Source organism: Ochotona curzoniae, unplaced genomic scaffold (genome assembly GCF_017591425.1).
Source record: "Ochotona curzoniae isolate NIBS_2020 unplaced genomic scaffold, NIBS_Ocur_1.0 contig_2688, whole genome shotgun sequence".
Taxonomy (NCBI): Eukaryota; Metazoa; Chordata; class Mammalia; order Lagomorpha; family Ochotonidae; genus Ochotona; species Ochotona curzoniae.
The window spans coordinates 27541069-27562797 of NW_024465553.1; the positions used below are offsets into that span (position 1 = coordinate 27541069).

General features: G+C 42.6%; 1 protein-coding gene across 1 annotated transcript in view; it reads left to right on the top strand.

Annotated features, from left to right (window-relative positions):
• CCDC175 (coiled-coil domain containing 175) overlaps nt 1–21729 on the top strand; it is a 50014-nt gene that overhangs the window by 13479 nt on the left and 14806 nt on the right. Inside the window, exons 6-14 of the mRNA XM_040975494.1 lie at nt 2073–2195; nt 4235–4344; nt 5694–5775; nt 6535–6671; nt 8856–8966; nt 11614–11685; nt 13200–13335; nt 13904–14035; nt 17505–17643. Of these exons, the coding sequence (XP_040831428.1) occupies nt 2073–2195; nt 4235–4344; nt 5694–5775; nt 6535–6671; nt 8856–8966; nt 11614–11685; nt 13200–13335; nt 13904–14035; nt 17505–17643 (1042 nt within the window). The remainder of the gene's footprint in view (nt 1–2072; nt 2196–4234; nt 4345–5693; nt 5776–6534; nt 6672–8855; nt 8967–11613; nt 11686–13199; nt 13336–13903; nt 14036–17504; nt 17644–21729) is intronic.

Genomic DNA, 21729 nt, shown 5'->3' on the forward strand with positions numbered 1-21729 from the left:
GCTGAAACTGGGAGCCAAGAGCTGCTTCCAGATCTCCCACACAGGTGCAGGGCCCAGGCACTGCTTCCCCAGGCGCAGGTGCAGGGAGCTGGATTGGAAGTGGAGTGGTCAGATCTGAACCATATTGAATGCTTGCACTATGGGTGATGGCTAAACCCAGCACACCACAGTGCCATTCCCCCTCTTTTTAAAGTTTATTTTAGTTGAAATACACACACACATAAAAAGAGAGAGTGTGCCTTTACCTACATTTGCTCCCCAAACGACTGCACTGTCAGGGCTGGGCAGGTTGAAGCCAGGAGCCTGGAACTCCATCTTGATTTCCCATATCCAAGATAATTGTCCAGGCACTGAGTCAATCTTCCTCTGCCTTCCCAGGTGTATTAGCTGGGAACTGGATCAGAAATGGAACTACCAGGACAAGAAAGGGAATACCAGCATTGCAGGCAGTGGATGAACCGACCATACCGCAACATTGGTACCCCTGATTTTTAACATAAATGTTAAAACATGGGCCCAGTACAGTGGCTCACTGGCTAAATCCTTGCCTTGCATGCACTGGGATCCCATATGGACACTAGTTTCTGTCCCAGCTGCTCCATTCACCATCCAGCTCCCTGCTTGTGGCCTGGGAAGGCAGTAGAGGATGGGTCAAAGCCTTGGGATCCTGCACCTGCATGGAAGACCCAGAAGAAGCTCCTGGCTCCTGGCTTCGGATTAGCTAAGCTCCGCATATTGCAGCCACATGGAAAGTGAACCAGCGGATGGAAGATCTATGTGAATCATCCTTTCCAATAAAAATAAGTAAAATTTTTTTTTAAGTTAAAAGACAAAAAAGGGAGCTCAAAGTGGCTTTGTTTAGGGAATTTACAAGCATTGTAAGTTTATCTTGTTGTATGGTTTGTCTACCAGGATCCACACACTTCCTCTGGGAAGAGCCAGTATCATTGAAGGCCATGCAGTCTCCGTCACAACTCCAATTCTGTCATTCAGCATGAAAAGAACCAGCGGCTGCACCTCGGGTGGTGGCTGGAGCTTCGCCTGGTCCCTGTGTGTCTACCCAGAAAAGGGCAGCTGTGGGCTGCTTTCCATGAAGACGGCGGAAGCCCTGATTCAGCGACCCCACACACTGGGGGACTCTAAACTGCAGGTCACGCCTCTGTTCTCCACCTTTCAACTCACTTCCTGTGAAGAAAGAAACGTTATTCCAGATGTTGCAGACTCTTCAAACCCATCAAATCTCCCCAAACACCCGCCGACACAACGTACTCTTTTGCCAATAATATTTCTGGAACTGCAACGCCTGAAGTGAGAAGGGCAACTTTCAGTTCTCAAACAAAGCTATCAGTGGGCGTGTCTAACTCACAGGCGGTGTGCCCTGGTGCAGAGCTGACACGTGAGGGCCACGGCCATCAGGAGCAGCTGCGTTGGGTGGCAGGAGCCGGTGTCCCGGAGGGAAAGCCACCTGGACATGTGGGGTCAGGGCTGCCCGGGACCTTGGCTTCCAGGCTGCCTGAATACCTTGCTGTGGATCATTCCTTTTGCACACAGGCGTGTTCCTGTCGGGATGGTCTGACAAACAGAACGTGTTTGATCCCGGTAAAATGATCGGAAAGCAGCTAGGAGTCTAAGCTGCAATTGTCGCAACGATTTGGTTTAGTTGGTCTTTGTTTAGATGGTCTTCAGTTAGTCAATGTTAGACCCCACTAAATCTTGTGAATTTTGACCCCCGAGAATTCCTCATCCCCACTTTTCATCACCACCCTTCTCCTTAGAGAATGCTTGTAATGATTATTGTGGTGTTTTATTAGAAAATCACCCAAATGGCAAGCGTTTTTATAATTCGTTATTAGTGATTTTTCTTATTTTTGATCTTTACGTGTTTACATTTTAATATTTTACATATGGCAGTTAGGCCCGCTATTCTTCATGTGATATTGCAAACAGAAAAATAAGCCCAGAATTTGTTTTCTTTTTTACTTGCAGATATTGCTAGAGTGTATATGAACCAATAGTTAAAAATTTTTTTTCAAGCTGCATTTTGAGTTGGTTTATTATGCTTGTCATTATAGATTTCAGAATACAAAAAAACCTGTGAACTTAAGAGAAAGGAGACCTACAAAAAGAAGAAGGAATTGGATAAATTACTAGCTAAAATGTCCACAATGAAAGAAGCAGTCACTGTCAGATCAGTGGTAAGAAAAAATAAGCTCGCAAGACTGACATAAGCACCTCAATAAAAAAGGAGTTCATTTAATTTGTCTTCACGCATTCTAGAAGAACCCTCCTGGCCTGTTGGCACTTTGGGCACTCCATTTAATTTGTTGTAGTGAATACGGTGAGAAGAAGGAGGTTCAGGATGTTTAGGTACAGAGTGCTGTGGTGGGCCATGACACTGGAAATGTTGGTTAAAAATACATAGTTTTGTCGGAACATGGAATTAACAGTTTAAGAGTATTTTGCTGCAAAGGCAGTTTTGAAATCCTTCTATGGTTTTGCGAGGTACTTTACTTTTAATGTATGATCAAATGTGTAGCTCCCCCAAATTCTTGCACCAAAAACAAAGTAATGCTTTTAATTCTACTTTCCTTGAACTTTTTGGAGTAGCCTCATACATAATATTTCTATGAGATTCCAAAAAAATTTTTTTTTACATTAGCAGAAGGAATACCTTGGGCCTAGTCCTTAATTCTGAGTGTGAGATGACAAAACAGAATTTGACTCTATTGCTATAATGGTATTATTATAACATTGCTATAAATATGTAACATTAATCCAGATAAGGATTAATCCAACTCTACACTAGCGTTGCAAAAAACAAATTGCATTTATTGCAAGCTAGTACTATAAAAATGTATTTTGTGAGGATATCCTTAGTTGAATGTATTCAGCTATTTATTTATCTGAAGGCCAGGAGGTCAGAAAAAGACACCAGAGCTGGCTTCCCTCTGTTGGCTCATTCCTTAAACGCCTGCGACAGCCGGGACTGGGTCAGGCGAAAGGCAGGAGCAGCGAACCCAATGCAGCTCTGCCAGGGAGACCACTTAGGGTGCACCTTAGCACGAAGCCGGGACTGGAGCAAAGCCAGGTTGACATCCAGGCACTCCAATACAAGATGCGGGTGTCCCCAGTGCTGTGTTCACTGCTTTGCCAAATGCCCGTTTTGTTTTGTTTATTTTTAAATGGGACGCAACGGTTTAACAGTTATTACATTCGATTTCGTTTTATTTCAAAGGCAGGAGTCAGACGGAGGCAGAGAGAGATGCTCCATGTACTGGTTCACTTTGCCCGAATGCCCATCATAGCCAGGAAGCAGCCAGGAGCTCAGAGTGCAAGCCGTCTGCCGCAGGGCTGACAGGGACCCGAGTCCCTGAGCCTCGGCTGTCCCCCTGGGTGTGCACGAGCAGGACGCTGGATTGCAAGTGGAGGAACCTCTCCTGACTGGATGCGCGAGTCCCAGCCGGGGATCTCCCTGCTGCACCGGAAGCTTGCTCCTGTCCTTATTGTTAAAAAGAGAAAATCAAAGCTTATGGGGGCCAGTGCAAGTCAGGAATGTGACCACTTGTACTTCCAACACCATCAGTTGAATGAATGAGCTGAAAGCTTCTTTCCTGTTGATAATCAGATGTGAAGCTATTCCAGCGTGACTGTAACACTGCGACATGCCATCCCCTACCAGAACGCTCAGGTTAACCCCATTACCCTTTATGGGTGGCGTTTTTCATCACTGGACCTGTTATCATATCCAGTTACAAAGCATTAGTAAAAGTGTTCTCCCCCAGATAAATGTGTTTTAAAAGATCATTATCTGATTTTAGTTTCCAAGATAGTAGGGGTGTTTGAAAATAAGCAAGATTAGGCTTGAAGGAGAAGAGATGATATAAGCACACTTCATCTTTGGCTCAGGAGAAGGGTGCCATTGTGGGGGTGTCACTGCCTGTGTCACACGGTGTGACATGATGGAGCAGCCCTCTTCTCCCCAGAGGCCTCTCTGACCCCACCTTCAGGTCCAGGGCTAGAGGGCTTCAATGACGCGCGCATGGCACTCCGTGTCAGCAGCGGGAGAGTGCTGTGGAACCCTCAGCTAAGGAAAGGAAACCCCAAAGCCAGGAAGCTTGATCTCTCTTTATCTCAAACACTTATTGGATGGTTCATGAATATTTATGCAATTGACCTGTTGCTGTAAACCGTGTGATGATCATGGGATATTACCTCTGTGTTGACTTTTCCATAGATTCTTAGTGATCACAATTTAGAGGTGGCACAACTACACGAATCAATAAATTATTGGGAAAAACAGGTGGAGGAAATTAAGAAATGTTGTAGGAATCTGGAGGAGAAAATGTAAGTATGATACTTTTTTTACTCAAGTATTTCTAAGAATATGCTCATTTAAAGATAACTAATCGGTAATGAATGAAAAACATATATTCCCTTAGCTTACTAAAAAATTAATTAGGGGCTAGAATTCCTGCACTTTCAAATTAGGCAGACTTCTAGATAAGGGAAAAAAGTTGATGGTCCCGGCGGCGTGTTGAGGACAAACAGCCAGTTTGAGAAAGGAGAGGGACTCTTTGGAAAGTACAAGAGGTTTTCAACAAGTTCATGAAAAATATATATGATAAAAAATTGTGTGTATTTTAAAAAAAATTTTTTTACACCGAAATAATTATGTTCTAAGTTATAAGCATGTTCTAGTTCTGTTTTCCCATGAACATTTCGAAGTTAATTTGTATCGTCATCACTTCCGTTTCTGACTTCCTACAGATGACAATGTCAGGACAGGCACAGTGGGACGTGTTGTAAGGCCACAACCCATCCGGCCATGTGGTTACGGTTCTCATTCTTATGTGGGTGGGACTTGCAGATCTCACTGAAAAAGTCCAGGGACACAGTGGGACTGGAACCAGTGACCAGGGCAAGCCTCCATCCATCCCCGCACTGTATTTCCTTCCAAGACTGGCTTATTCTTCCTTCTTGGAGAGCATGTGGCACAGCACGGCTGAGACGATCCCTTGGAACTGACTTGTCACAGGTCTACACATCTGAAGACACTGACCAACAGGCTGTCCCAGGAGCGTCCCCTGCTTTCACATCAGAATGTGTTTGGTCCAACCTCAGCTCCTCGCCTAACCAGCTCTGGCTGGGAAGATGGGCTCTTACAATGTGTTTCTGGAGTCGAACCCCAGCTGTTCTCTTTGCCTGAAAAGCTTTTCTTCCAAGTCCTCGCGTGGGACCTGGCTGCCACCGCTCAGGTCCTCCACACCGCAGAGGTCTTCCCTGACTGCCTCTACAATGGCGTCCTTACTCTCAGAAACACCTTTTCCTCTCTTGGTTCTCTCTGGAGCAGTTAACCCTCCCTGCAAGATGTACTTCTTGATATCTTGTTTTATTCTGTTTCGTGACAATGCAATTTCCATGAGGTCAGGGACTTTGCTTAGGATCTGTCCCTAGTATCTAAAAACGTGATGACAGAGCATGGGTGTCCAATAATTGCTTCTTAAGTGGAGGAAGGTCTGAATGAACACTAATTCATCCGCTTTAAATAATGAAATTTGCGTGGATTTTACTCATTCAATAAATCCATGGGGAGATGGGAAGTTCCCGACGTCTTCAGTGAATATGGCTGTGCTGTTCTATGGCTGTTTTATGGCTGTTCTAACGTGGCTTTGTTTGGGTCACTTTGCTCACAGGCAGTTCTTCGCAGAGCACAAGGAGAAGCTGGAGAGTATATCCGCTATTGAAAAAACTGAATACCAGAAAAAGATAAAGAAGGTAAGAGGATAGACACAGCCGAGCACTAAATTCTTACGCCAGGCCAAGTACTGGTGATGAGCTGTCCTCGTACGGCAATGTCATCTTCCTTGCGTGTCAGTGGAGAAGAGTTGCACAGGTCCCCTTTATGAAAAGTTGTAGTATTTCCCTTTGGTTTACAGCAGCTCTGGTTTATATTAGCACAGTCCCACACACAATGCCCACACAGCGCTGCTCTTGTGTGTATGCGGCATCGTACCCAGCAGTTGGCAAAGTTTTGCTCTGAGGAGCTTCTTGAAATTTTTTTCAAATATGTTATATCCACAGTTGATTGAGTCCATAGATGCAGAAATGACAAATACAGAAGCGCAAGAAGTACCAGAAGCAAGCAGAGTACCCGGCTGAGGAGGTTTCCCGTGAGAGCTTCCGTGTGATTTGTCTTCCCCTTGGTGTGGTCTCCGTTCTGCAAAAAAAGACAAACAGAGGCCACTGATGGGTCACAGTTGATTTGTGGCATTCTCTATTTTCACATAGATTATTGCTTTTTAGTGTTCCACCTGTGTTCCCTTCCTCTGTATACTTTTGTCATAGCCCATCAGAAAAGGCTCCTGAGTGTGCGGTTTGCATAGTGGCTGTAGAACTGAGTCTCGCAATGTTTACAGCCTATCCCGTGTGCATCTACCAGCACATTGAGTGTCCCCAGAGTCGTCCCCTGACGCTGTCCCTCCGCGGGTCCAATGAAAGCAGTCCTCTGACCCAATCCCTTTGTTTTGTTCCTAGCTGACTGAAAAACGACACAAAATTCAAACAGAAAACAAAGAGCTACGGGAGAAACTGCAAACTCTTATGAGACAGTATAAGATTGTCTTAAATGAGGAAGATAAAGTGTTTGCCCAGAAGCGGAAGGCCCAGGATGAGTATGTGTGTTCCCAGGGTCCGTGCGTGAACCAGCACGCTATGGTTTATAGGGGCTTCCCTTGCCTTCAAAGTGGTGACTCACCCCTGAAGTTTAGCCTAGGTTTTAAAATTGCTACCCCTAATCTGTCTCTGTCCTACTAAATAATGTTTTCTTCCCCACCCGGCTCAAAGCAAACATGCAAAAACCAAACGCATTTTTTTTTCTTGTACATTTAATTCTCAGAGGGCCCGTGATGGCTTTGCCCTGGGAGACTACACAGAGGAAAGTGAGGTTTTCTGTCTTCAGCGATTGGACTTGAGTTGGTCACCAAGTCTTGTGAATTCCACCGCTCAAATAGCTGCTCTGTTGCTTTCCGTCTTTATGCTCTTCACCCCATCGGCATTTTCGTTCTGACTTGCCTCTCAGAGGCTCCATTTTCTGCTTTGCTAGCCCTGATTCATCGACTTCCTTTCCACCAAAATGAACTTCCCGCAGCTCCGTAGGATCCTACTGCTTTGCCTTCGTCCCCGCGTGATCCTCACCTGGGTACCAACCTCCTAGTCCCATGGACTGCATGAAGACCAGTGCAGTCACTATTGCCTTATTCCTCCACGACTGCTTGCATTGCTGCCAAACAGGGGACTGGCCATTCATGCGTGCCTTTCAATGGCATTAAAGAGCAACATCTTACAAAGAGGTTGTGACATAAGTAATAAGCCATTACTATATTCATAGTGAAATTGTACAGAAATGTATTAGAGTGGCAGGGCCCGTTTATGAGAAGCATTTAAGCCACAGAGAATGGGCAAAATCACTTAATCTCATCCATTTGGATAGCCTGTGGAGAGTGTATTCTTCATGCAAAAAGTTTTTCTTGGTAAGTTGACAGTTGGAATCACAAAAAGGTACTGACGTTGAATCACCACAGCATTCAACAGTGGGCCACCACTATTGGATTCTTTCCCAATCTGTGCAAACTGCCAGAATAAAACTCCTTAGTTTGGGCAACTTAAACAACAGAGGTTGGTTTCTCACAGTTACAGAGTCTAGAAACCTGAGATTGCAATGCCAGCGTGGTCAGGTCTAGCAAAGGCCCCTTTCTGGCTTGCGTGGCAGACAGCCTGCGAATGTTCTGCCGCCTTTTTCTTACAGGGCACTAATCCCACCATGAGAGCCCCATCTTCATGCCCGTATCCAAACTGAATTATTTCCCAAAGGCCCAGATGTTATCACAACACTGACCCCCATGACTTTTTTCCTGCCATTTCAAATCATGTTAATTTTTGCGGGTTTTTTCCCTAACTAAAAAGTGATGTCTGAACCTTGTTTTTACATTTGAATGTGGACATGTATAACTTAGCAAGCCAGAGCAGCAATGGGGTTGAGTTTAATATGTAAGTCCTGCAAAACAGGAGGCAAAAGCAACTCAGACCATGGCAGTTTTCCAGATGGGTCAGTTAGACATAATATTTCTTGTTACAGGCAGTTTCCAATGTCTGAGCATTTCAACAAAATCATTGACTTGCCTGAGACACATCATCGCAGCCTGAAAGTTCAGACAAAAGAAAGCAAGAGAAAGAGAGAGAAGGGAAGAAAGGAGAGAGAGGAGAGAGAGAAAGAAAGAAAAAAAACAGAAAGGAAGGAAGAAAAGAAAGGAGAAAGAGAGAGAGAAACTTGTAAAAACCTACTTCACTGGTCCATGAACTGGGTCACGTGCTTTATACCTCATTTAACCCAAAACTAAGATTCCCATTTCACAGCTGGTGAAACTGAGGCTTGTCTACAGGCAAAGGTTCATGTCCAAGGTGACACTGTTATGAAGAGGTATAGCCAGTATGCCAAGTTGATCTGACTCGTTTACCTGTCCCAGAACATGACACCATGACAAGCACATCACTGGGAGAGATGCAGGGATACAGGACTCTGTGGTTACCGTTACAGCTAGGATTGTCTCATGATGTTTGAGATTTTCTTAATTTTTATGAAGATCTGATACAGTTTTCATTTAATTAAAATTGGCAAAGAAAAAGACTTTGCTTCTAACTTTACTTATTTAGTTAGTGAGTAGTTCCAGATCTGAAGTTTCCGAACTATTTGCTATTCTAGTTTCTGTGTTGGTGTTATCTTCTCCTGCGAAGAACTTAAAAGTGATTGCTTGAACCATCCACAAATAATAACTCTGCTTTTTTTTTTTTCGTGGTAGAAATCAGAAACAGCTGGTATTAACTGCTCAGAAAGAAAACTTTGTGTCCCAAAGAAAGGTAGACATCAGAAATATGGAAGAAGGCCTCATCACCCTGCGGGAGCTTCATCTGTATGTTTGATGCTTTTGAGTTTTTAACTGTTTACTCCTGTCTGCATTGGTTTCTAAATAAATAAGTCCAAATTCTTCCAACTGCAAAAAAAAAATAAGCTTATTATTATTAGTATTTTCTTCTTTGCCTTCTAAAGAAGTCGTTAGCCCTACACAGGTTCCAGGTCCTATAGACATGGTTGGATACGAGGAATGGAGGAACAGCATGTTCCTGCTAAAGTCTATGCATGGTGTGTGAATATGAAATTTATATATTTGAAAGCAGAGTTGCAGAAAGCATGAGAATAATAAAGTTAGAGCGAGGTCATCCATCTGCTGGTGCACTTCTCAAGTGGCTACAATGGCCTGGGCTGACCTAGGCTGAAGCCAGGAGCCAAGAGCTTCATCCAGGTCTCCAATGTGGCTTCAGGGACACAAGCACTCGAGTCCATCCTCTGCTGCTTTCCCAGGTACCCTGTTAGGGAGCTGGATGGAAAGTGGAGCATCCGGGACTCAAAGCAACGTATGCATGAGATGCAGGCATTGCAGGTGGCGCCTTGACCCATAATGCCATCTTAAGTTGGATATCATACATACTCTAAATGCATTAAACTATATTACCTTTAATGTATATTTTAATGTAAGTATGTGTGTATTTAAATGTACATGTGTAAATATGTGTTATATAATTTTAAATTTAAGTCAATAATTTATTTGAAAGGCAGAAAGACACACAAAGTTCCTATTTGCCAGCTCCCTTCCCACAGGCCTCCATGGCCAGCGATGAGCTAGGGCCCCAGTCAGAGCCAGGGGCTGGATATTCAATCCAGATTTTCTGTGCGGATAGAAGGAACCCAAGCACGTGGGCCTTCACCTGCTCTCTCCTCAGTTCTCCCTCAGTGTGATGCTGGGAATCAGGAGCCAAAGCCAAAGTTGACCTCAGTACCAATATGACAAATGCCTGTCCCGGATTACACTGTGTTTTATTTAGCTAACACTCTATTGGTGAGCATTTGGTGGTTTTTTTCTTACTGTTCCCTATATCACAAACTATTTTTGAAGATAACATACTTTGACACATGTGACTATTTCTTTAGCATTTAAGAATGTTAATACTTTCCATTTTGGTTATCGTTGTCGAACCCTGCCACACAGCCATGCCTCACTGCACATGCCCACTGACGCGGGATACCAGGCAGTGTATAGTTCAGTTGGAAAGATGAGCCACCTTAACACACAAGAAATAATGAGTCACTTGTCATTCTGAAAAATAGAAAGTGTATAATACATGAACAGTGAGAGATGGTGGATATTAAATAAGAATTTTTTAAAATTTGGCATAGATCCTTTCAAGCAACTTATAGTTTTCTACCTGCTCATCAAATAGAGAAATGGCACAAATAGATTGTGGAGATTATTACTTCTCTAAATACCAAAATCAGTAAGTCCAAGGAGAATTAGAGATTCGGGAGAGGATTTCAGATTTATTTTGGCAGAAAATCAAAAGCTCATACTGATTTGAAATAGAGGGAAACAAACAAATAAAAAATATAAGCCTACTTGTGTTTTTAGTTTAACAGCATTTTGTATTGAAAGTTTCATTTAGGAACATTTCTAGCCCTCCAGATTTTGTTCAGCAGAATTTCGCCTTGCAGTTTTCATTTATGAATGTCTAGCTTACAAAAATATATGAAGTTTTCTTTTGTTGGTCCAGCTTTAATTCATTTCTATGAATGAGGTGCTTGTTAGGGAAGAAGGGGAACAAATATGTAGGGTCTGTCTCCTCTTCTGCCATCCATCCTATTAGAAGAAGTTTTTCCTTCTGTAATGACTGCTTTCTTACAGTTCAGGATCTAGCTTGACTTTCTGAAGCCCATATTGTATCAAATCAGAACTCAATCTAGAATTCAGACCTCAACGATTTGTTGTCCTTAATTTCTCTCGCAGCATAGTATGGTGAAAGTACTTCAGAAAGTTCATGAGAAATGCATATTATGGCAATGGTACACGTTCATTTCAAAATTTAACCACCTTTTTTTTCTGTGAACTTTTGGAGTCCCTAATATTCTTACCCTACTCTCCTCCACATGTAATAAGCTTATTTAATCTCAAAATATTGCTGCTCCATTCTTTGCCTTTGCAAACAATTATACCCTCCCCCCTTGGTAAGATCGCGCCTTCCTTCGGCCAGTCTGCATACCTTCCTCTGTTACTCTCGAAGTAATCTTCCCTCCATCACTCCCCTAGAACTTTCTCTTCTCTGTTACGGAATATTTATTAGATATGAGATAGGCTATTAGATATAAGAAAGGGAATCTGCTGTAGCATTGCACAATAGGAGGGCTCTAGAGACGGTGATAATGCCTGAATTGTTTTCTTAATGCTTTTGAGATGTCTTCACCATAGAAAAGTTTTGAATGTTCTTACCACTGAAAAGAAAGTTAAATGTTTTGAGAGGTACATACATGCCTATATGTTTATCCTAATTTGAACATCACCGGATGTATATATTATTACAACATTATATAGCACCCCATAAATACATACCAATTTTATGTGTTAGTTAAGAGTTCCCAAGAAAGCATTATGTTTCACATACATAAAATGTTTCTTATATATTCTAACAGCTCCATCAATGCAAAATGCAATATGTTTTTCTCGGTTTTAGATCAACAAAAGAAACATACCGGAAACAAGTAAAACTCCTGAGTGAAAACCTGGAAAGAGAAAATCAGAGATGGTAAGACCATCTTGTTTGTTATCACTGCTGTGTGTTGCCTTACTGAACGGTGCAGAGTGCTTGCTGGTTCCTGGGGTCCAGGGAATGGTTTTGCTAAATTGTGTGTGCATTTGTGAGACCTAGATGCGTACCTTTCATTTGGACACTCAACAATAGGCATAGTGACAAAGTTTGGCTGTTGCAATCAAGTGGAGTCACCAGAGAATGAAATTGCCCACATTTGTGCACTGCCGACTCACCCAGGCCTGTGTGTCAGCCGGGAGGGGCAGATACGGCAACAGGAAAGTGGGTAACTTCTCTTTGCTCACATCGGTGTTAAATGGGAAATGGGTGCAGTATGCACCTTAAAAATCGTGCAGGTAATGGGATAGTTCACACATGTGTGTCTGAAACTAATTTATGGAAACTGGAATGAAAGGACATATTTATTTTAGTGCAAAGAATTGTGAAATCCATGCACACAAGAGGTCGCCTAAACATTCATGGAAAAGCTTTATTATGAAAAAATATGCACGGATTTCAAAAATGCTTTATGTCAAAATAAGCTTATCTTTTAATTCCATTTTCACAAATCTTTTGCAGTTCTCCCATGCAAAATATTTCAATTAGTGGTCCTAGGACAAACTTGGCACACTCGCTGTGTTTGACAGCTGTTGGTATTGTTATTAATTACTACTATTTTAAGACTCCCATTGTTTCTCTTTCTTTCTTGCATTGCCACCAAAGTGGATGTAAGATTCACCCAGCATCAGGGAAGGAACACATCAACCACGTGTAGAAAAGAATTTTATTCCAGGGAATTGTGGCTCGGGGCTTTCCTTCCCTGTGTAGCAGAATGACAGGCAAGAAGCGGGGAGCTACAGAGGAAGACAAAGAGCCAGGAAGAGAGGTGCAGGGGAGTTTTAACCCCTCCTTGACGTGGAAGCTGAAGTGGGGGTCACTTTGGCCCTTATTTGTTGGGGAATGCTGGTTTGTACCCATCATTGATGTAGCAGTGCCCCACTGCCTGAGAGGCATGCCAAAATTCCATTTCAGGTTGTAGCCTGAGGTTGGGCTCAAAGCAGGCTCCACGCTCCTCCAGTGAACTGTGGCAACCATCACTGCAAATATATGACATTTTTTTTTTTTTATGTCTGGTGGAGAAAAAAACGTAAGGACTCAAACGCTTGAAATCTTGTGTTACAGTTGGGCAATTTAGGTCATCCTGTTGCGGTCTCTACCTGGCCTCTTTGCTCACCTGACCCTGAGCCCTCCCCATTCTCTCCTTGAACCATGAAAGGGTATCTGTTGAATATGCTGTGTCACTGGACAAATCGATGAGTTCCTTCTCTGAAGCACCTTGCAGTAGAAACAGTCAATGCGTTGTCTTTTTTTCAATCAGTTCATGTCCATGGTCTGCATCACAGGCAATTCTGCTTGATCGCAATAGGATTTGCTTTTGCTTTGAATTCCTTACTCTTTGTAGCGACCTGCGGCGTGAACCTGACCTTCATCCTCTTGGTTCCCCTATCTAGTGTTATAACGCAGTGGAAAATAGGCTGTATGAGAAAAAAACATCAGCGCTGGAGAGTCATAGCAAAGGCAGAGGTGGAAGAACTGGCCGAAAAAATCGAGCAGGCGGAGCGCAAACGAGCTGAGTTGCTTCGCGAGGTGAGAAAGCTTAAGCACGCAGAGTCACCGCAGCTTCCCCGCTTCACGGCGGCACTTCCCCTTGACTACTTAATGAGAATCCGCTCAATTAGATTTTCCGTTTCTGCTGACATCTTGTTTCAATTGCTTCATTTCTTACGAAATGCACCCACTTGTTGTAAGTGAACCAGGAGAATGAAGCAAGCGGAAAGCAGTTCTCTCTGGTTAATTCTCTCTGAAGAATTAACCAGAAATTTACTTGAGATCAGTACTTAGGAGATTAATCTTGAAAACTAGAAGCCCAGATGGCATTTATTTATGGCCTATATTTGCCCTCTGGCCATCTGTCATGCCCAACCCCTCTTCTTGTTTCTCTTGTTCCTACTGTCTTTTATAAGGTATGGCTTGGAGAAGACTTGACTTCTGAAAGGGAAAAACAAAACCCCTGCCAGGAGTTGCTGAGAAATCATCCACTCCGAAGCCAGAGGCCCGTCTCACGGAAAAAAACACTCATGCATCTGGCCATCCAAAAACGCAGGTTGAGCGCTCAGTACAAGAGAAGTGACACATCTTGTTTTTCTCTCATCAGACCGCTCTCAGAGAAAGTGAAATCGCTTCTTTCGTGGCACAGATTGAAAAAATTACCATGGAGTTAGAAGAGGAGGAGGCAGAATTTATCACCACAGAAAAAACGCTAATAGAAGAGATATGCAAGTACGAGGTATGTTTTGTTTTCCATCTTAGAAGCGTTTGGGATGAGTATGTGGGGCGAAGGGAACAACGAATTATCTGTCTTAGCAGTTAAATGTAAAATAAGTCCATGGACAAGGATTCAATTTCATTCTAAATTTTTTCATTACTAAAAAAAAGTAGGCCCATAAGACTTTTTAAGTTTTATTTTTTAAGCATGTATTTCAAATTATGTAGAGCTGCTGGCAACAGTGTCAGTGACAGATGGGGGCCACGTGGACCCGTCAGGGGCTGGCATGGGGGTTGCAAGGATTACGAGAGACAGGAAGTCCAGAAAAGTCCATCTCAAAGTTGGAAACTACCCCAGACCAACCTGCAGTGACACAGGAGAGAGGGCAGCTCCATGGGGACACAACCAAAGCCTTGGCAGGTGTGCTGTGCCGTGTAAGGAAGGGAGGCCACAGGCCAAGCAAGGGAGGGGAACATGCCACACAGAAGCCTTCCTGAGGCTCACCAAGTTGAAGAGGAAGAGCAGGTGCTGGCTGCACCAACGAGGGGCTTCACCGAGAGGATATAAGAGCAAGGGAAGCTCTTATTTTTCAAAGTTTAGAATCTTCTCCCGGCCCAAGTCCACCGTACACAATCCCAGCAGCCTATCCTGCTCCATCCTGCAGGAGTCTGCTGATAACAGGCCCAGGAACAGCTAGTTCTTTCTCATAGGAATGGAAAAAGAAGCCGCAGCAGACACATCTTCCATACAAGGGCAAACATTGAGAACAATGGTGCCACGATTGCCTGGAAACTGTGACGAAGCGTTTCAATGCGAATGAAAGCAAATAAACAATTTTTAAAGGTGCAAATGATCATCAGGTTATAAAAATATAGAAACGCGGGAAAGATGTCAGAAGGTGATGGCGGGAAAATGGAAACTTACAACCCAAGGAGCCAACAAAGGCAAGAGCCCATTACACAAATGATCACAGGATGGAAACACGTGGTAGGCAGAGGATTAGGATTAGAAGCATTTTCTCTGCTGATTGCATTGTCTTGGTGGTGCATTTTTTCTGGATAATGAAACACAGAGAAGAAGTTCTTCCCAAATGAAGTTCTAGTGAGGGGAGCCTGAAAATCAGAAGCTGTGCAGGTAGCCAGACGAGGGGCTTAAAGGAAGGAGGAAATGTGCCCTACGGATGCCTGCAGGAGTGGCCTCCTTCCGGCAGAGGGCGCACCAGCATGAAGGTCTTGAGGCAGGATGAGAAGTGAGGGAGTCGGAGCAGTAGTTAGGGAGTCACTTCCGGAGTACAAAGAGTAGGGAGTAAAGGCAGTGGCTGACTGGGGAGGGGAAGTCATTAAGCCGCATGTGACCTAACAGACTCACTCTGGAGCGAGGACTGCCCATCACAAGAGCCCAAGTGGCTAGACCACCTCCCTACTCAGTCACTGAGGCTTCCCCTAAGAGGGCACCAGTGTTGGCTAGACAGCTGAGAAGCACCTGTGGGGGTGCTAACTCCCCGACACAGCTCAGGGCAGATGCAAACGGGATGTCCCCGAGGCTGCCACACTCCTGTGGGTCTTTGTAAGACCTCTGCTCTTGGCGTGGCTGGTGCTGGGAAACATTGAGATGCTTCAGTAGAGAACTGAAGTCATCTCGCGTTTGCCAGGTAGTATCCGGCTAGCAGCTCTGCAAAGGTGGCCGCAGGAAAGCCGTTTAGGAAGTAACAGCAGTCAGTCACTCGAGTGGGAAACTAAGATGCTTAGAACCAGAGTGGCTCAGAAAAAGGGATTCAAAAGTGATTGGCATGACAGATAATTGATCACAATAATGTTGGCAGTTCACTGTGAAACTCGAGGGCAATCCCCCCGGAGTCATAAATAATACAAGGAATCAAGATTCCGCTTAACATCATGCTCAAGTTTACACAGGGTAACTAGATGAGATGGCTAGAGTAGCTTTTTGTAATTGGAAGAGTCTCAATTTGTCAAGACTCAGGATTTTATTTTCTTAAAATTGTTTTTATTTAAGAAGCAGAGGAACAAAGAGAATGCATTTCCATTTGCTTGTTCACCTCCCTCCTGGCCTCAATGGTTGGGTCTGCCTTAGGACATAGGCAGGAGTTGGAAACACAATCTAGGTCTCTCACATGGGTAGCAGGGACCCAAGACCTTGAGCCATCATCTCTGCCTTCCAGTATTTCCATTGGCAGGAAGCAAGAATCAACAGCTGGAACCAAGACCCCACCCAGGCACTCTGGTTGGGAAGCAGGTGTCTTAACCAGCGTAAGTTTACACTGCTGCCCTAAACACATACTCCTAACCTGGAGATTTTCAACTGAAAAGCCACTGTAGTCAGGCCTCCAATGCTGGAGTATGGCCACCTGAACCACCTGCAGGCTCTGGCAGGCAGTTGACCACCCACTCTGTCTTCCTGAGCTAACCTTTTTAGACAGGTGACCTGACTAATACTAGAGTCAGTTTATTAACTCCACCTGCTTAGCACTACAGGTGAAACATTTCTGTATTATAATCACCTAAAATTATGATAGCGTCCTATGTGGTTTCATCCTTATTTGTTCAAAAAGATTCCAGTGGAAATTTGAGAGGCACTATGTCAGGGCAGCGTATGCACTTTGTCAAGCAGACACTGCAAGTAGGAGCAAACCTTCAGCCTACCAGTGAAGATGCTTCTGTCCTGGCTCTGCCCCTGACTGAAGGCTTGGGTGTCGCTGTCCCGCAGCAATGGACTTGGTGCACAGAGCCGATAACAACGCGCGTGGACCCTGACTGATGGTCAAAGCTGAAGTTTATTAGGGGCATCAGACTTTATATAGTGAGAGTCCGTATGGGATAAGGGAGGAAGTATTGAGCTCATCAACAAAACCCATCAACTGTTTTCCTTACTCTTGATTGGAACCCCTTTTGTTTTGTATATTCCACCAGGTGCTCTCATTTACATGCTGTTTATACAAAAGGTAGCCATTTGGTTGTTCTCATGCAAATACTGTCCGATGAACTCCAATCCTGTGCTCGCTGACCTTCCAGGGTCACAATGTCCTCCTACATTTGGGGATGCTTGGGGGGAAGTTTAAAGTAACGGGATTTCTGCCTCTTATCGGGGAGGTTTGGATTGGGTTCCTGGTTGTTGGCATTGGTCCCAGTCGTTCTGGCCATTTGGAAACTGAATCAAACATGAATGGAAACAGCCATAGTCACTTCCTCCCTCGTCTTTCCTCTTTTCTTCTCATCTTTCTCTCTTCCTACTCCTTCCCTTTTCCTCTTTCTTGTCATTCTCTTCCTCCACCTTCTCCCCTTTCTTCTCCTCTTGCTTCTTTTTCCCCCTCCTTCTCTTCTTCTCCCCTTTCTCTTTCTTCTCCAGCTTCTCCTTCCCCTCCTTCTCTTTCCCAACAATTAGACAATATTAAAAAAAAAAAACAAACCTAAATTCTAGTCTGAAATGTCGTATAAGCTCTCCAAACCGTGTTTCTCAATTCTTTTCCTTAAAGGAAATATTTATTCAGAAGGCACAGATCAATAAAGAAAAGGAAGAAGAGCTAGTTGACCAGCTCCCCCAACTCCAGATGGCAGAAGAGGAGTACACGGCAAAGCATCACATGTTAAAGGAGCTCACTGTGGCCCTTGCAGGTACAGAGAAGCAGTTAGGAATTAGCCTCAGTCCCAGGCAAGGCTTTCACTGTTTTCTTTCACACCAAAGAAGCCGGTGGCGACACTTCCCCAACTTTCCCAACCCCCATAGCCTCCTGTCATCGAGTTTTGCCTTAACTTTTTATTTCCTTTTCCTACATGACAGTGTTCCTCTTGTTATGGTGGAGTGTTTTCATTTTCTGGTTTAAAGATTTCTTAAGATTAAGAATTAATGGATTACTATATTAAACTGTTTCCATATTTTGTAAGGAGGGAGCTTATTCATTCATGCACTACCATATGGAGTTTTCCTTTCAATTTCTTACCATGATTTTACAAATTCTATCTTACCCCTAGCTATGACCTCCAGCATTTGATGGGTCAGTTCTCCTCAGAGAGTTTCCAATAACTTACCCACAAAGCAGAAATAAGCAAGAGCTGATCTCAGCTCCAGCAGCTTACTCATGATGACAGCAAGAACTATAACAAATTCCAAAAATAATGAGCAAGAACCCAAGGTACACCACAAGATGAAATCACTCACACACATGAAGATTGTTAAGAAAAGGAGAATGAAGGGAGCTACAGCAAGAAAGGAAAATAAACATCAAAAGTTAGGGCTTAATAATTACCTTATTAGTAGACTGAATATCAGTGGACTAAATTATTACATTAGAAGACTAGAGTGATAAAATGGATTCAAAAACTAGACCCAACTTAAAAGAAGCTCACTTCACCTTTAAGACAGACGTAGACTGAATGTAAAATGTTGGAACAAGATGTTTCACACAGATAGAACCCAAAAGAAAGCAGAGTAATCATATTTTTTATTAGATAAAATAGATTTTAAGCCAATCGCTTAAAGAAATACCAGGAGGCCTTTCTTTACAATGATAAAGGGCTCAATCCCACAATAGAAAAAAAAAAAAAAAGCACTTGTAAATATGTATGCGTCCCAATAGTGGAAAATCCCAATCCCCAAAGCAGGTAATACTAGATCTAAACAGTGAGTCCAGTACGAAATAGTATACATGCCACTCTCTGAAACAGATAGAACATCTAGACAGAAAATCAAGAAAGAAACAACAGGGTTATATTGTATCTTAGATCAACTGAACCTCCAGACATCTACAGAACATTCTTTTTTTAAAGGTTTATTTATTTTTATTGCAAAGCCAGATATACAGAGGAGCAGAGACAGAGAGGAAGATCTTCCGTCCGATTGCTCACTCCCCAAGTGACCGCAATGGTTGGAGCTGAGCCAATCTGAAACCGGGAGCCTGGAGCTTCTTCCAGGTCTCCCACGCAGGCACAGGTTCCCAAAGCTTTGGGCCGTCCTCGACTGCTTTCCCAGGCCACAAACAGGGAGCTGGATGGGAAGTGGAGCTGCCGGGATTAGAACTGGTACCCATACGGAATTCTGGGCGTGCAAGGCGAGGACCTTAACCATTACGCTTTCGCGCCGGGCCCTACAGAACTTTCATTCAGTAGTCACACAATGTTCTTGTCAACAGTACATGGAACAATTGTAGGATAGATAGCATGGTAGGTTATAAAACAAGCCTCAACAAATTTAAAAGAATGAAAAATTTGGGCAGATGTTCTTATACCACAAGTTGAGTAAATGCTAGGCATGCCATAGACCATGGTGGAGTACTGGTTTGAGTGCTGGATACACCACTTCTTTTTTTTTTTTTAAGACTTATTTATTTGTATTGGAAAGTCAGATATACAGAGAGGAGAGGAGCCAGAAAGATCTTCTGTCTGCTCCCCAAGTTGTCACGACAGCTAGAGCTGAGCTGATCTGAAGCCAGATCCTAGGCCTTCCATGCAAGTACATAATACCATTTTTGTTCTTTTATTTAGTTAATTTTGCTTTTTACTTCTTCACTGGAAGAACAAAGTGATAAATTGATTTGGAGATGATAGATCTTCCATCCATTGGTTCACTCCCCAAATGTCCCCAGTAGCCAGAACTGGACCAGTTCAAGCCATGATCCAGGAACACTGTACAGGTCTCCCCCATAAGTAGAAGCACTTGAACCATAACCTGCTGACTTAAATTTAAAATTATATAATACATATTTACACATGTACATTTAAATACACACATACTTACATTAAAATATACATTTAAGGTAATATAGTTTAATGCATTTATAGTATGTATGATATCAAACTTAAGATGGCATTGTGGGTCAAGGTGCAGATCAGAATGTGTGGGATACAGCAAAAGTGCTAAGAGGGGAGTTCATTGCAATCAGTGCCTGTATTAAGAAACTAGAAAGTCATGAAGTCAATATATCTGAATGATCTAGAAAAAGAACAGCAAAACAAACTCGAAATAAGCAAAAAACATTAAAACCACGAAATACCATGAAATAAAGATACATAAGGTCAATGAATAAAAATGCTCTCTTGAAAAATAACAATACTGATATATAATTGGCCCAATTAACCCCCTAAAATCAGTACAATTAGAGATGAAAATGGAAATACAACAGATACCACAGATGTGCAATGAATCATTAGAAATTACTACAAATAACTACGTGCCAATAAATGAGAGAATCTGGAAGAAATGGATGAATTTCTGGACATACATAGTTTAGAAACACTGAGTCATAGGACATCAAAACCTAAATTGACCCATGATTAGGACAGAGATTGAATCAGTAATAAAGACTCGCCAACAAAGCTGACTTCACTGATGAGTTCTACTAAACCTTTCAAGAACAAGCTCTAATCCTTCCCAAACTTTCAAAACAATAGAAAAGGAGGCATTTTTCTCTAATTCCATCCCCGAACTCAATATCACCTCAATTCCTAAAATAGAAAAAGAAAAAAACCCAACACAACAGAGAACAATACCCCTGTAGATGCAAAAATCCTCATCAAAATATTAACCAATTGAATCCAATAGCACATCAGAAAGAGCGTTCACCCAGAACAGGTGGAATTTATCTCTGGAATGCAGGGATGGCTAAATACAAACCAATAAATGAGATATACCACATCAGCAAACTGAAGGATAAAAACTACATGATGATCTCAATAAAGTCCAATATCCCTTCTTGCTAAAAACCTTAAGCAAATTTGACATATAAAGATGATTCCCCAAAATAATCAAGGCATTATCTGCAAAAACCCAATGTCATCATCGTATTGAATGGGGAAGAGTTGGAGGGGTTTCCGCTACAATCTGGAACCAGATGAGGATGTCCACTCTCACTGCTGCTATTCAACATAGTCCTGAATGTACTAGCCAGAACCAAAGGCAATAGGAGAAACCAAAGGAATACAAACTAGAAAGAAGGAAGTTAAATCATCCTTGTTTACAGATGACATGATTCTCCATAAAAAGGAACCAAACGACTCAACTAAGAGACTACTGGAGCTCATTAGACTGTCAAGGTGCATGATACAAAAGGAACACAGATAAAGCAAGAGCCTTGATAGACACAAACCATTTCACAGCTGACAAAGAGCTTGCAAAAGTAAGTCCCATTCATAACGATGGCAAAACAAACAAACAAAAAAATTCCATCTCAAATACTTTGGAATAAACCTAACCAAGGATATGAGGGATATCTATGATGAAAACTACAAAATATGAAAAAGAAATAGAAGACAATAAATCACGAAAAATACACCCTATTCTTGGACTCTTAGACTCAACATCATCAAAATGTCCACATGAATGAAAGTAATCTACAGATTCAATGCAATTCCAATCAAAATTCCACACATTCTTCTCATAGCTTGAAAAAAGATGATGCTAAAATTCTTATGGAAATACAAGTGTTAGCTAATAGCTAAAGAAATCTTACACAATAAAAACAAAGCTAGAGGTATCATAATATTAAATTTCAAGACATATTACTGTGCAGTTGTATTCAGAATTGCCTTTACTGGCACAAAAACAGGCTTGAAAATCAATGGAACAGAACAGACATTGCAAAGTGAACACATATATCTATAATCAACCAAATTTTGACAAATGAATTGACATCAACCAAGGGAGAAAAGCTAGGCTGTTTAACAAATGTTGCTGGGAAAGGGGGGCATATTCCTGCAGCAGTAAGA